This window comes from Poecile atricapillus, unplaced genomic scaffold (genome assembly GCF_030490865.1).
Source record: "Poecile atricapillus isolate bPoeAtr1 unplaced genomic scaffold, bPoeAtr1.hap1 scaffold_368, whole genome shotgun sequence".
Lineage (NCBI taxonomy): Eukaryota > Metazoa > Chordata > Aves > Passeriformes > Paridae > Poecile > Poecile atricapillus.
Window position 1 is genome coordinate 1 of NW_026709163.1, and position 15,168 is coordinate 15,168.

At 34.7% G+C, this 15,168-nt stretch overlaps 1 protein-coding gene across 1 annotated transcript; it reads left to right on the forward strand.

The window, feature by feature from the left end:
* Positions 1–2,055: 2,055 nt before the first annotated feature.
* LOC131574513 (ADP-ribosylation factor-like protein 5B) lies at positions 2,056–10,466 on the forward strand. The gene is made up of 5 exons (XM_058828990.1): positions 2,056–2,112; positions 3,246–3,393; positions 4,986–5,069; positions 6,772–6,923; positions 8,851–10,466. Exons 2-5 carry the CDS (start codon positions 3,250–3,252, stop codon positions 8,897–8,899), a joined length of 429 nt encoding a protein of 142 aa, XP_058684973.1. The 5' UTR covers positions 2,056–2,112; positions 3,246–3,249; the 3' UTR covers positions 8,900–10,466.
* The last annotated feature ends 4,702 nt before the right edge of the window (positions 10,467–15,168 follow it).

Below are 15,168 nucleotides of genomic sequence, written 5' to 3' on the forward strand. Positions count from 1 at the left end.
GTTTTTTTCTTCATTTCTTATAGTAGTGTGATGTATCATCCAACACTCCAATCATTCATGCCTAAGATGATGTGTTCTGATAAGAAGATGAGAGAGCAGTGTAATGCCTGACTGGAATTTTTCTTTCTTGAGAATAAGTTAAATAGAATGCTGCAAAAGTAGAATCATCTTCTTCCTGGTGATGTCTGGTTTGAAAACAACGGGAGGGTATCTCAGTGTTTGACCTTTGAAGGCTCTTTAAATTTGACTAAATTTGAAGAAGAGATGGACTGTCAAGCTGCTAGGCATGATTTATTAGCATTGAAAGGAGAGAGGATTGCATTCTATTTATGTATTGAAAAAGGTTAATTAATTAATTACTGATTCTGCTGTTAGTGGGGCTAAAAGTACTCCTGCATTTACAGGCAGGAAGTGTTCTTTTCTTAGAATGTGTTGACAGGATGCAGTAGTAGGGGAACTGGCACAAGGAAATACATTTTACAATCTGTTATGATCCTATTGCATAGCAAAACTCACAGAAGTTCCAAACAAGAAAATGTTTTATTACATTAATATTCCGTATTAAAATACCTAAGTTACTATATATAAATAGATTTTTAACCAAAGCACTTCAGTTTTTCTTTAAACCATCCACTTTTGGGGGAAAAAACATCAATTTGATACTTAGGATAGATTTTCTGATCTAGTAACTTATTTGATCCTCTTCTCATTAATCTTTAAATCTTTAAACTGTTAACCATATTTTCCTTTGAAATAAGTGCCCTAGAATTGTAAATATTATCTCTTTAAAAGTGAGCTTGTTCACAGAGTTTTTATGTATCCATTTGCAAATTCTTCACTCTCAAGTGGTTTGCTTTTTTTGTCAGTAATTGGATCAGTATGTTGTAACTTCACACATGTAGCAAAAAAGCCACCATTCTAAGTGGCTGTGCTACTGGATTTGAAATTCTGAGAGGGATTATTTACAGAGAAGCATTTAAATTCTGGTGGACTTTTTTATTGCTTTTGCTTGGTTGGTTGATTTCTGTTTTGTCTCCCCTTTGCCTGGAAAAAAACAGTATTGCAACAATTGGAAGATTCTGTATGCTGGACTTTACAACAGGTTGGAGCACATGATCTTTCCTTTCTGCTCAGCACTGATGAGGCCTCACCTGGAGTTCCTGTCCTGTTTTGGGCTCCTTAGTACAGAGGACTCATGGACATACTGGGGAGAGTCCAGTGATAGGCTGCAAGGGTGATTAAGGGACTGGAGCGTCTCATGTATGAGAAAAAGGTGCAAAGAGGGCAGAGCCAGGCTTGTCTTTGTGGAGCCCAATGACAGGACTGGACAGTGGGCACAAACCAAAATACAGAAGCTCTGTCTGAACCTCAGGAAACACTCTTTTGCTGTGAGGGTGACTGAGCAATGACCCAGGCTGTCCAGGGAGACTGTGGAGTTTCCATCTCAGATATATTAAAAACACATCTGGACATGGCCACTGGCTCTGTGGGCCTGGTTGAGCAAAGAGGTACGACCAGGTGACCTCCAGAAGTGTCTTTCAGCCTTGACCATTCTATCATTCTGACTTCTTAGTTCAGAAGTTGTAAAGTTAGAATCTGGCCTATTCAAAATACAATTTCCTCTTAGGTTTTACTGTGTGAATAGTGATGGTACCTTAACAAATGGTTATTATTGATCCTTGAATGTTAGGGTAATATCTTTTACAGTCTTTGAATATTTGTTGGTGTTCTTAGCACGATACACTGCTATGGATTATATTTTTTCATTGTACTTTTCTTTCTAAAGCTAGATGTTGTAGATGAAGTAATCATTAGTAAACACACCTTTATTAGATTTCCAGTGCTGACTTTTGCTGAGACTGGTGTCTCAAGAGAAGATAAGGCTTTGTTTGCCTTTTTTTTCCTGTACTAAAGTCACCACTAATCTGTGTAAAGTATTGAAATAAGAGAAAAAATCAGTTGCTTTCTTCAGTAAGGGAGAGTGATTAACCAGAATTAGAATTATTGGTGTTTCCACTAATATTTTTGTTTTTTGTTTTTCATATATGCAGAGCACAAAGTAATTATAGTGGGACTTGATAATGCTGGAAAGACTACTATTCTTTACCAGTTGTAAGTATATGAACTAATTGTTTTTCTGTTTACATTTTATTATTTGTCACTGTTTAATCTTTGAAAATTCTGCTTTGTAACCTGATTTTAGGGTTCTAGACCACACTTTATACATTAATGGTATTAGTTGTTCTAAACAGTAAATGTTTAAAGGATAAGTGAAGGAACTGCTGTGCTTTAAAACTGAACTGTAAATTGAAGAACAAATTTGTACATCCAAGCACAAAGTGAGCTGCAGGTTTTTTTCCCATGAAAACCTGTCTGAATTTGTATGCATAGCAATAATCTTGTTGCCAGTAACTGCAGAAAAGAACATGGTTTTTTAAATTAATGGAAATTCTCGCCACTCTGCAAAAATCAAAACATGTTTCCAAATGTTTCTCAATTCCAGTGTCTGAAATTTGTGATGGAGAATTCCTAAAAATATTTCAGCTTGCCCATGTCCTACCTTACTCATTTTCAATAGCATCATTGCACCCAAATCTTGGCAACATTACAAGAATATCCATAATAAGTTCAAGAGTGTTGTCAGGACCATAGTTACTATTGTAATTATGGAGAAGGAGACAGGTGTAGATAAATTAATATCCTTATATTTGGATATCAAAGCAGCATAGTATGCTTTCCAAAAAGACTTTTTATTCATCAACATTTTGGGCAAGCTTAAGGGGTGGAACTGAGAAACTTTCAGCTATGTAAATAAACAGTCCTTTAAGATTTAATATTAAGTTACTAAATAGAGTACTTTGATAAAATTATAATCTGATTTACATTTTGCACAGTTTAGTGGTTTTGTATTTGGGATCTTTAAAATGGCAGCTCCTACTTTAAAACAAGTGCATTTTAATTGTCTGTTAATGCTCTTTCTAAAGACAGTCTTCCTAAAACACAAATGCTTATCCATTTGTTATGTCTTTTATATGCTTATTTTTCACTGATTTATTTAAGCATGACTACAATCACTGCTTTCTAAAGTGCAAATGTATAGCTTTTTTAAAATATGCCTAATTTTTAAATATGTTTTGTCAGTTATGCATATATACCTTTTCTACAAAATTTTGTTACAACTGAGCTGTAACAGGCCTTGTGGATTTTGCTGGCTGATTCTTATGGTATGATACTGTTTCCTTTAGCTTAATGAATGAAGTGGTTCATACTTCTCCAACCATAGGAAGCAATGTAGAAGAAATAGTGGTGAAAAACACTCATTTCTTAATGTGGGATATAGGAGGACAAGAATCATTACGGTCATCGTGGAATACCTATTATTCAAACACAGAGGTATGAGAAGACGCTTTAAAATCTGCAAATCAAATAAGTTTGTTTGAAATTATATTTATTTATTTATTTATTAGGAATATTTGTAGACTTTTGTAAAGATTGCAGCTGTATTGTTTTTACATTTTAATGAGGGAGAATAAATTCAAGAAGGGTGAGGTATCTCTGGTATACAACCATTTTTCTGGTAATATTTGAAGTATTTTTTTTTGTATCTTTACAGTAATGTTATTTGATCTGTGTTATAAACTAAAGCTAGATTTCTTCTAGGCAATCAAATGATACTGAAATACATTTTACATTTTCTAGTTTGCTTTTTGCAGTAGATCAGTAAGAAAATTTCAAAATGTAATTTGCTAATTTTGTGATGATTTGCAGTGGTCAACTGGACTTCTGTGCATCCAGTCTGAAATGGTTTTGAAATAATGATAATTAAGGACAAGGAATGAAACTTTCTCTAAGCCTAGGCAGCAGTATTTAAAAAGTTCATCAGCTCATAGCTTTTATCCAGAGGAGGAAGGAAAGTCTTGCTGTGCACTACTCGAGAGGTACTGGCAGAGCTGCTGTTGCTGGAAAGGTTGGAGTAGAATTCAGCAGCAATTGACTTGTGGGGCTTGTTTTTTATGACAGTCTTTTTGAGGCCAAGAGGTTATCAGTACAAAAAACACATATAATCATCGAGGACTCTTTTTGAGACATCTGCATTTATGTAAAATTCATACCATTTCCACTAAAAGCAGAAACCTCTTGTAGATGTTACTCATTATATAAGTATTCCATCCTCCTGTAAAACTAGCTTTTTTTATCTTTTCCTTTTCTATATCTTTTCCTATACTCTTGAAGAGAGGTGAGATGCATCCTAGATCTACTGTAAGCCTGATAATGACATCTCAACCTTAATTTCTATTATTTTAGACTAACTTTTTATTTTATGTGGAAAATTGCAGCTACATCTAAGAAACATATGAAGATAGAGACTTCTGTCAGCATTATCTGATACAGAGTAATAAATTCTTGGCATTTATCCCTTGAATATCTTTGATTCTGGAATTTTGAGAGATGCATGTATTATTTTTCTGATACTTTCGGGGTGTTCTTCGTATTCTGTCCAGCAAGTGTTTGAAATCCAGTGCCTTGTAGTACTTGGAAAGAGGAACTTTGTCTTTATTTAGAAGCTTTGTCTGCTGGAAACAGTTGAGGAAGAAAAGAGATCTGTTTACTATGCTAATCCTAGCCTCCCTCATATGAATAATTCTGTTACTGTTCCTCCTCATCTGCTAGGCATTTCAAAGTCACAGCAGCATTAAATTGACTTAGGTTTTCATACTTTGTGGTCATTTTCAATGGCTAATGAATCCCTTTAATTTTAGAAGGCAAAGTGATTTGGAGCATATGTTGGAGATTTTAGCAGTGATTTCTATTACTTTTTTGCTACTGTCTCTCTTTTCTTTCTTTTGTCACTTTCTCTTTTCCAGTGTCCTCTGAAAGTGTATGGCTCTTCTGTAGGAAGACTTGTGGTAGTAGTCTCTTGAAATTGTGCTTTCTGTTATTTGTAGTTTGTATTTACATACTCTACTATTGGTGTTTTTCTCTAGTTCATCATTCTGGTTGTTGACAGCATTGATAGAGAGCGACTTTCTATTACAAAAGAAGAACTTTATAGAATGCTGGCTCATGAGGTATGGTGGGGAGTTGGGATAATAGTTTCGTTGAGAACAGTCAAATAACGTTTCATGCTTCCTATGTTAACAAAAATAATACTGTCAGAAAAAAATTCCGAGATTAAGTATCGCATGCATGTTGATCACATTTTAAAGCCATGTAAGTTATAAATAAGCAGAAAAATTATTATTAAGTACCCTTCTAATAGGACTTGCTTAATTGTCATGAAATTAGTCTTTGCAACTGTTGAACTTGTGAAATATGTTTCATATTAATGTAACTGGATATTATTGTCCTTTGCCACTGACTATTTCAGTTGGCTAAAATTTCAATAAACTTTTTCTTTTTTTTAGTTTTTGTTTTAGAGAAATGGAATTGTCTACTTTTTTTGTTTGTTTTAATCCTGTTCCTTAAAATTAATAAGCATATATCATACTAAGGGAAAATTAATTTAAGTTCATTTTTTCCTTCAGAATTATTTGGTTGTATTTTTATTATATATTGTTCTGGGGACTGTTCAGCATTGGGTCAACCCACTTAAACATCCTAAATTAACTTGTATGTTGCCTTAGGTAAAGTGTGTTAAAACCTTTTGTGATATCTGAAGCTGAATTAAGGTTGTTCTAAATCTAAATATTCTCCTTCATGCTTGAAAGAAAAGGATTTAGTACAGGGCAAGTTACGTTGAGAAGTTCATTTCTCTGAGAGACTTGTGTTTCACATAAGCGAGTTTTTGCTTTAGAGTTTAATATTAATTGTAGTTTGGATCTAATAGGAAGGAGTAAATTCACTACCAAAAAAGTGGAAAAGTTACTTCTTGTGGTGAAGTTTTCCCATGTAGTTTTTTTAGTTTCCAGTCGCAAATTCTTAGGAGGTTTTTATCTAAAATCTCTTGAAAGCAGTTGGTAGGCCTAGACTGCACTACTTGCAGGGTTGAATTTTCAGCTGTAGATCATAAAGCTTTGTTGTTTTGGGGTTTTTTCCTCTTAGTGGAAATAGTCTTAAAATTTAATATGAATTGAAATGTATTGAACACTTTTAGTTGCAGCTGTCAGCTTCCTGAGTACTACGTTTGTTTACCCTTCTGCACTTTTAAGGCCATACATTTCAGTTCTTGTGTCATTGCTGTTTGAAATGCTAAATTCCATACTGAAACAAAACAATTTTAATTAGTTGTTAAAGCTGATGCAGCATTATTAGAGGTCTCATTTTAGAGCACTAGGGTTAAACTTACAGGAATTCAGAAAGCTTTCTTAAATTACTATAACTGCTTTAATTAATCAATACAGAACTTCTTTAATGAAGTTGAAAGCAATGTCAAGGGACTGATATCTAGCAGGCTTTTCCATTTGAATAGTATTTCTTGTAGGACTTGGTGTGTTTAACCAGAAATAATTCCACTAGCTGAGTAGTTTGGAGCATTACAAAATGTGTTTTGACAAGGCTTTCACTAGTTATGTATGAACACGTGGTTAACACCAAAAGGATACTCAATATAATACATTACAATTTGATTCTCTGTGGTGGTGAACAGTTCTGAATAAATTAGTTTTTTCAGTCTTACTGTAATGAATATTTAGTGTAGTAAGACAGTTAAAACTCCATGCTTCAGTGTAATTGTAGATTAGTTTGGATACAGTTCTTTTAACAAATGAAGTTAGTACAATAGCCTTTTAGTTCTGTATAGTAACTGTTATGAGTGCTCCAAATCATTTCTAGGATTTACGGAAGGCTGCAGTTCTCATCTTTGCGAATAAGCAGGACATGAAAGGCTGCATGACGGCTGCCGAGATATCTGCATACCTCACCCTCAGCTCCATAAAGGATCACCCGTGGCACATTCAGTCCTGCTGTGCTTTGACAGGAGAAGGGTAAGTGCTTAGTGCTTACTACGGCAATTCCTGGTAAATATGAATACTGATTTAGAAGCCTGCTGACACCAAAGTGGATTTTCTGAAAGTTCATATTTTCTGAACTTCGCAGTCAGAGGGACATTTTGAATTTTTTATTTTCATAACTGAATTTTGTGTGGTTTTTCACAAAAAAACTCCAAATTCATATGAAAGTCTTCCATTTGTTGTTAGAAACCCCAAAACAAAAAACAAATGCCAGCCCTTCACCTAAGTATGTAGCTGTTGACATAGCTGTCTGCTCTCTGTGCTACTCTCTTAGTCTTGTGTGTCTTTCTGTATTTAAGTAAATAAGCTACTGTTCTCTTCCTTTATATTTTAAACTACAGGAAGCTTCTAAGCTGGGAGATTGAGGTGTTCCATGGTTTTTTTGACTGGTTTGCTTTTTTGATTAGCATCGAAACATAGTTTTGATGAAAAGTTACATAGATCGGTCATAAAACAAAATTTTTACCAATATTAAACTTTTTCTTTGTATCTGGCTAATGTAGCTAATTCTGAAATTTGCATACCTTATGCTAACAATTACTAAGATAGAATGCTGGGCTAGCTTTAGATCCTTAGTCTGTAAATATCAAAAAACATTCTTGGATACCTTCTAACAAATTGGATAATGTCTTGCTTATATGGTGTGATGAGTACTAGTTTTTCATCTTGATTTTTAAAGCAGTCTTATAATGTGTGATATTTAGGGGTTTTTTTTCAGCTTTGTTGTACAACCTTTACAATAATGTGGTCTTGTGACATCAAAAATTGTGAATCCAACTGAGTATTTGGGAAGGGAGAGCATCTATCTCACTTTCCAGCATGAAGTATTGTCTAATGCCACGGAGATGTCTTGTAGAGTGAATCGTGGCATTAACTTCCTTAGGGTGGAACATGTTAGTGAGAACATGTTTTTTTTATAGGTTGGTTTTATTGTCTTGTTCTAAGAGTTTCCTTCTACCAGTTCTGCTAAAGTCATTTTTGAATACACAGTTTATGTACTAACTAAAATCTTCAACCAAGTTGACATTTGAAGGAAAGTAATAATTAATAACTATGAGGTTTAGTTTAGAAACAGTGTCTGTTCTAGGCTGCTTCTTTCATATTGTGAAGCAAAAAGCGATGAATATTTAGAATACTTTAAACTATGACAGTAGTGAGATCAACTTCAAAAAAACATTCCCAGATTTAGATCATTGAGCTGAGTCTCCCTTGGAAAGATCTGACAAGAATCTGAAGGATCAGCCTGGTGTGAGTGAAGCCTAGCATTCTTGGATAGCTCAACCCTGATTTACTATACAAAGGTAAAGCTCAAAGGGGTGTAAACTAGGTAACTAGATCCCTAGAAAATAAAAGGAAAGTCAATCTTCTAAAATGAGAGACTATTAAATGGAGATGCAAATTGGGCTAAGAAGCCAAGTATACCTCATGCAGTTTTGGTATTCAATTTAAACACACTTTTAATTTTGTAATGTAATTTTAGAATTCTTGATATACTGTCTTTTCATGAAACAATTCAGTCTGGATAACCGGTCCTTTATCTTTGAGTGTTAGTATGTAAAGGTCTAGCTTTCTGTAGAAAAAGAAAACTTTTGTTTCCATGTACTTGTGAGTAAGCATTGAAGGATAGTGTCTTGAGTTTACGAGAAAAAAAAAAAGTACTGCCAGGCTTCAGGAAAATAGAATGCTTGACCATTTTCATGTGGCTAAAGCCTAAGTAGACTTAGTTTAAAACACTGTTTACTCTGTTCAGCTTTCAATCCCATTTCCAGTTCATTTAATTTATTTCAAGTAGCTGTTTTTACACATAAAAACTAGTAGAAAATACCTTATGCTGGTATATAAGAATATTCCTTATGCTGGACTAGAACTCATACCAATTATAACATCTCTTATCTTTCAGATTGTGCCAAGGCTTGGAGTGGATGACCTCTCGTATTGGAGTGAGATAGCTTTTCTTTTTTTTATTCTTTTTTCTTTTTTTTTTTTTCTTTTTTTTTAATTCCTCCAAAAGAAGAGACTTCTATTTATCCTGTGAACATGTACATTTTTCTGTACTTTTGGCTGCTAAGGCAGTGACCAATGTTTAATTTATATCAGCCAACCTCTAAGCTGTGCTTGAATCAAGTGCAGCTGAACTGAAACACAAAAGTATTTTCTTAACTTTTTTTAATACACTAATCTTCAACTGGATGAACATATGTGAATCTCTTTCTAAGCATTGAAATTCCTCTGATATGAATTCTAACTTTTTCAATGATAGCCTTTTAAAATCTGTTTTTTCATTGTCAATATTTCATATTTCCTCTTTCTAAATAGTTGTATAACTTACTAACATAAATGAGCACAGTTTATTTAATAATTAAAAGTAGTGTTTGGGTTACCTTTACTCTGCCATAGCTTTAACCTCAAAGGATAACCATATCTCCAGCTGGACTTCCTGGAACATTAGTAGAGTTATAGTCAGCACAAGATTTATAGTTAGGAATGCAAATTTTTAAATGCTTAATGAACTTGTTGTAGTTAATATTGTGGTGGCTTTTAATCTGATATACAATGGAACTTTTGCCTTAAAAGAAATCTGTTTCAATCTCAGTTTCTTTGGTATGTAGTTCTAGGACATTCTTGTATTCTACTTGAAGATACATCTCTGTACAGTGCATAAAAATACTAAGTGCTGGTGTAGTCATTTAGAACCTGAGTACCTTTTCAAAGATGAATGGGTAATTAAATTTGGAATCACAGCAGCCAGTGTTATGTGTAGACATGCTGTATTCTGTTAAAATTTTAAATTCTGTATACCTGAGCCTTCCTCACCTTTTAGTGTGAGTGCTGTTTTCTAAATGAATACAAAATCAAAAGGGAAGCCAGATTTATAAACAAAACCATGGTGCTGTATCTGTAGATTTCAGAGTGAAGCTAATCTTGACATTTATTTACCTACTATCATATATGTTTTCAGATTCTGTTACAAAGAAATTATTTTGCCTTCATTTTTGTTTTTGGTCTTATTTGCACAAGCAGAGAACTTTTGACGGTGTTTGGGTTTGGTTACTTCACTGCAACTTGAAAAACAGGTGGTGAAAGAGTGGACCCTGTAACTGTTAATTCAATTTGAAGGGAATTAAATTAAATCTAAAGGTAATCTAAAGATAATATAAAGATATGGAGTTAATTGAGAACATTAGGCATCAAATAAACCTAACCACCAATCACCCCAAAAAACCCCACATGAGGATTAAAAAAAACAACAAATCAAAGCCAATAGTGGACGCCCAATTCCTTGCAAAGTCCCAGCAGCAGTCAGGAACCCAGCCTATCAAAATGCTTGGCAGGTTTTCCAGAGGCACCGTTCTGCATTTCTGCATGCCTAAAAGCCACATGGGGTTTGGTTACCAGAACTATTTTGCAAACTGACTGTAGGCCTTTGATGACAAAATGTTTTTGTTAAATCTTGTTTTGAAAATTTAGGCACACACAGTTTTCCTTAATAAAATTTTAAGCTTTGTACATTTCAATTTGCTTCCATTTTATTTAAATAAAAGTTATGAAATTTTAAAAGTATCAGCAAATATGTTGTCATAAGTGTTGGAAAGACTTTGAATACATGTGGAAACAGTGATTGATTGAATGAAGTTGTGTGTTATTGCCAGTTAGCAAGAGTCACATTTAAGACTACATTGACTGTCAAGTCAAAATGTTCAGAAAATAATTAAAATCAGCAAAAGGTAGTGCATAAAGAAAAAAGATGAATGCAAGGCAAGGTTATAATCTGATATTAAAACTGATTGCTGTGATGTTCAGCTGTTTTAATGTGTGAAAATAAGATTTGTTTTGCTCTTAGGAAAGCAAATTATAAAGGAAAAAAATAAAATGATAGTATGAATGATGTTTCTTGTTTGGTGACTTAAAATAAACCTGAAAATAAATCTAAATTGCAAACTGAAATTATGTAATTCAGAATGTAGTCCTGAATATTTACAAAGAGCACTAGCTAGATGTATAGACCTTTGGTTTTGTTTTTTTTTTTTATCACCTAACAACTTCATTTTCTGCAACAGTTTTCCATTGATAATACTGGTTTGTTTACAGCACTAGTGCAGTGATTTTTTTTTTTTTTTTTTAATATTATTTTTGGAGCAAAATTAGCTTGGTATGGAATTTTGGGGGGGCTATTTTTAATAACTTCAGAGCCTGTTAAACTAAAAGTGAATAGATCAAAATATTTTTTGGGGTTTTTTAAGGGTTGCCTTAGAAATAAACAATGTGTATCTTTGCATTGCCAAATACTCCATTATGTTTGCTAATTTGAATGTAGTAAATATCTTGTAGGTAGCTTTGCACTTTGAAAGTATTCCGTGTTTAATATTAGTATTCTGTGTTCACAAAGAACAATGTTAATTACCTTAAGTACAAGAATTTGTGGTGTCCTATGCACATTTATATTGTACTGTAGTAAATGGTTTTGCGCATGGCTTTTTATTTGTTTATGTTTTTTTAACATTTTGTCTAGGTGGCAAAGAGGTTCAGTATCCCCAAAGCAGGGATTCTTTCCAGCTGTTTAAACACTGCACTCAGTAACGTGAAGAGGACTTGAGCACAGCTGCTCAAAATATTTGTCATCAAAATAAAATTGAGTTGTTGTGCAAAGTTGGATGGGTTTTTGTTTGTGAGTCCTCTGCGGTGAAGAGGTGCAGCAGTGTAGCCTTGTCACTTCCATTTCATCTCCAGTCTGTTCACTAGGGCAGAATGGGGGCCTACATCATGTGCAGCTGTAGCCAGTTCACAGAACATCTTGGCTGGACACCTGCCTCCTTTCATCTCAGAGACGCTCCAGCTTTGATCCTAAAGAGCCTGTCACATCGTTTCAGCCATGGGAAGCGTGGGTCTTTCTTTGTTTTAGTGAAGGGTGTTTGTTTTAGGGGACTGTTCTGTTTCACAGGAAGAACAAAAGAAATCCAAACAAGAGACTGGGAAAAAACTAGTATGGATCTTTGTGTGTGTATTTGACTGTGCTTAGCATTTAGCTGAGTTTGCTCTTTTATTTCCTGGAGTCTGCCTTTTGGAAGAGCCTGGAAGGCAGCAGTGAGGACAGCAGGACGAGGAACCTGACCATGATGCCAACCCTAACAATAGAAACTAGTATCTTGGAACAACCTTCAGCTTCTTCCAAAATTACCTTGATGGTCTTTCAACACTGAGTGATTCTACATTTTGCTTCTTAGGGGATGGATAGTGCACGAGAAAAGCTGCATGTTGTCCACACAGTGTGTGTGCCCACCCTGCAGACACGAGAATGCAGCTTTGTATTAGGTTTGTTTCTTGCTAGGTGTGCTACTCTTCAGTTGATTTTTGTTTTACTGGGTAGAGATAAGCATTTCATACAGAAAGTTTTCCAGGATGTAACTGAAGACATTCTTCCAGTTGCACACCAATTTGTGTCCCCTAGATGGCAGGAAAGGATCAGTTTAACAGTGTCATACCTGCTTTAGCTTGTGTTCTTTAGCATCTGTGCGAAAGACTTACAATGCCTCGGTAAATGAAGAGGCTGCGTACCTCTAGCTGAACCATGGGGATGACGCTTAGGTATAATGGAGACAGCATAAAGGAGAGGAAGGTTGAATTACATCTTTTGTGGGTAGAAAGCTTACAGTGAGGATTTTAAAAAATTTGAAACTCTTCTATAGCTTAAAGGCATTTTGCCTTAATTCTTTATGGTTAGAATTATATTCCAAACCTTCTATTTTTGCTGCAACTGAGAATGTAAACAACAATTTGGCATATTTCATTTTAATAATAACTTCTGTCCGTTGTCTATGACATGCTTGATTTTTTTTGAACCTTGGTTGATGACAGTTGCTCCTGTAATGCTCTGTTGGACTACTTTTCCTCAGAAATTGCAAGGATCTGGAACATCTGAACTGTAACCTTGCAGTGTGTTTAGCTATGACAATGATTTGTAGTCTTTACTGTATACTACTGCATATGAAGGCTAAGTAAAATAGTAGTTCTGTTGCAAGATTTAGATTATTTTTAGTGTAAGTAGTGCTCAAAATAGCAATGGTTGCAGTGGGCAGTACCACCACCAAGCTTTCATTGCCCATGTTGCTTCTTGGTAGTTGATAAAATGTATGTCATATTTGTGTATTTCTCTTTATGCAACATTTTTAAAAGTTATGTACACTATAACTATTGACAACAGTGTTGCCTAATAATTAGGACTTAATTTTTCTGTCCTTGTTAAAAGTTGCTGCTGGCCAATCTTCATTACAATTGGAGTTGACTTGTATGGTCTCAAAAAGGGCTCATCCTCCATATTGAACAAGAAAAGAAGTGGTGAAAAGTGTTGGGGCATCTCAGGAGAGAGTGAAGTCTCTAAGATGACAATTTTGTCTTTTCTAAGAATATTCTGTATTGAAGCAATGGGCAAGAACTTCCTAAATCACTATCTATTCTATCTGTTTTGGCAGTTCATCTGTTACAGCTTGAAGCAAAAGTTACCCTGTATGTGCAAGTTGTACCAAAGATTTTAGTTGAAAAAAGTTTAGACATCTGGTGGGCCAGCTGGGAGCAGTCATGACCTAGCTTAGCTGTGCTCTGAGTCTGTAGGGTGAGATCCCAATCGCTTCCCAAGCCACTCAGATGTACTGGCACAGCCTTAAGGATCTGAGCATGCTTTCCAAGAAAGCTGACCTGGAGATCCCCACACCCTGATTGTGTGGGTACACCTTCTGTGTGGGTTGTTCAGCCACTTGCTGTGTCCACAAAGAATGAGGTGGAACTGCCTCCAGAGATGACTGGTCTCACTGCACTCCTCTCCTGAAGTGATCGTGAAGTCACTGGAAGCTGAAATGAAATGTATCAAGATAAACCTCAATGAAATTATTAATTGAAATTTTCAGATATAAATCTCAGATTCACTGACATTTTAGAATTAAATTAATTAAAAGGCACTGTCAATTGGGAAAATGTCTACTCAGTTCTTTCAAAAAATTTCAGAAAGCCTGTTCAAAAATAGGGCTGCTAAGACTGATAGTGACTTAAAATTTTGGTAGCTGGCTAAAACCGGTCAAAATCTTCAATAGTTTTAAGAAAAATATAACTTTTCTCAACAAAACTCTGGTTTCTGGTCCCTCATTTTTCAAGACTGCATTTTTATTGCAGTGTTTTCACTGAATCATTTGAGCGCTTTTCATTTTTCCATTAGCTTCTCCCATACTCCCTTTGAGGTTTTATTCCCTTCTGTAGACTAGTTCGCTAGTTTAGGCTTGGATTTTTGCTGTTCTAATCTCATGTTGAGAAAAGGACTTTCTGGTCACCCTTGAAAGTTTGACAAGGTATCTTCAATGACCACCAACAGTCCACTGTTGGGAAAAACTTTAAATGCATTTTTTAAAAATAGCATTGCTAGATACTTGGTGTTGATTTTAGTTGAGTACACTACAGTTAGAATCTGAAGAAGCCAATTGAAAGATTCATGTTCAAACTTGTGGGACTTGATTTGCTTTGAAAGATACAAATATATATATGTATATATAAATTTCTCATATATAATGGAAATTGATGCACATACATACTGTAGTCTGTCCTGTGAGTATTGAACAAGAATTCTATTGATCCTACAAAGGCCTAAGCTCTCAGTTCTTAGCATTGCCTTTCCCACCCAACAGTTTTGGATTCAGCACCTTTCAAAGATAAATATGAGTTATCTTCCCTTCGCTCTTTTATCAGTAAGTTCCAAGGTGGCAGCTGCTTGATAGATTCCAATTTCAGTTTAGTAGGAAATGTAATATACTTCTGGAGGAAAATTGGTAAGTAATTACTGTAGAATTAAATCCTATTGCTTCTGTGAAAATAAACAATACAGGAGGTGTCTGGGGACTTGAAGTAGGATGCATAATCCAGCAGTACTCATTCTTCTTAATAGAACTATCTAATTAGGAGTTAATGAAAAAATATTGGACTTCTTGCAATTCCATACACTGATTCTCTGTAATTGTAGAAAGTTTCTTTTGCTTCCTCTGAATCTTCTTATGTTTTTGCTTTTGTTTTTTACCTGCAGTGAAAATGGGATCTTACATTGACTTTGTTTATGTCTTGGTAATAAGCAATTAAGTTCAGTACCTTCTTAACTCAGTTGCTGGTTTGATTGTCTCTTCAGTGTAGTCAGGATTGTTTCTTATAGACTTAGTATAGCTTTACAATTTTTTTGCCAAATTAA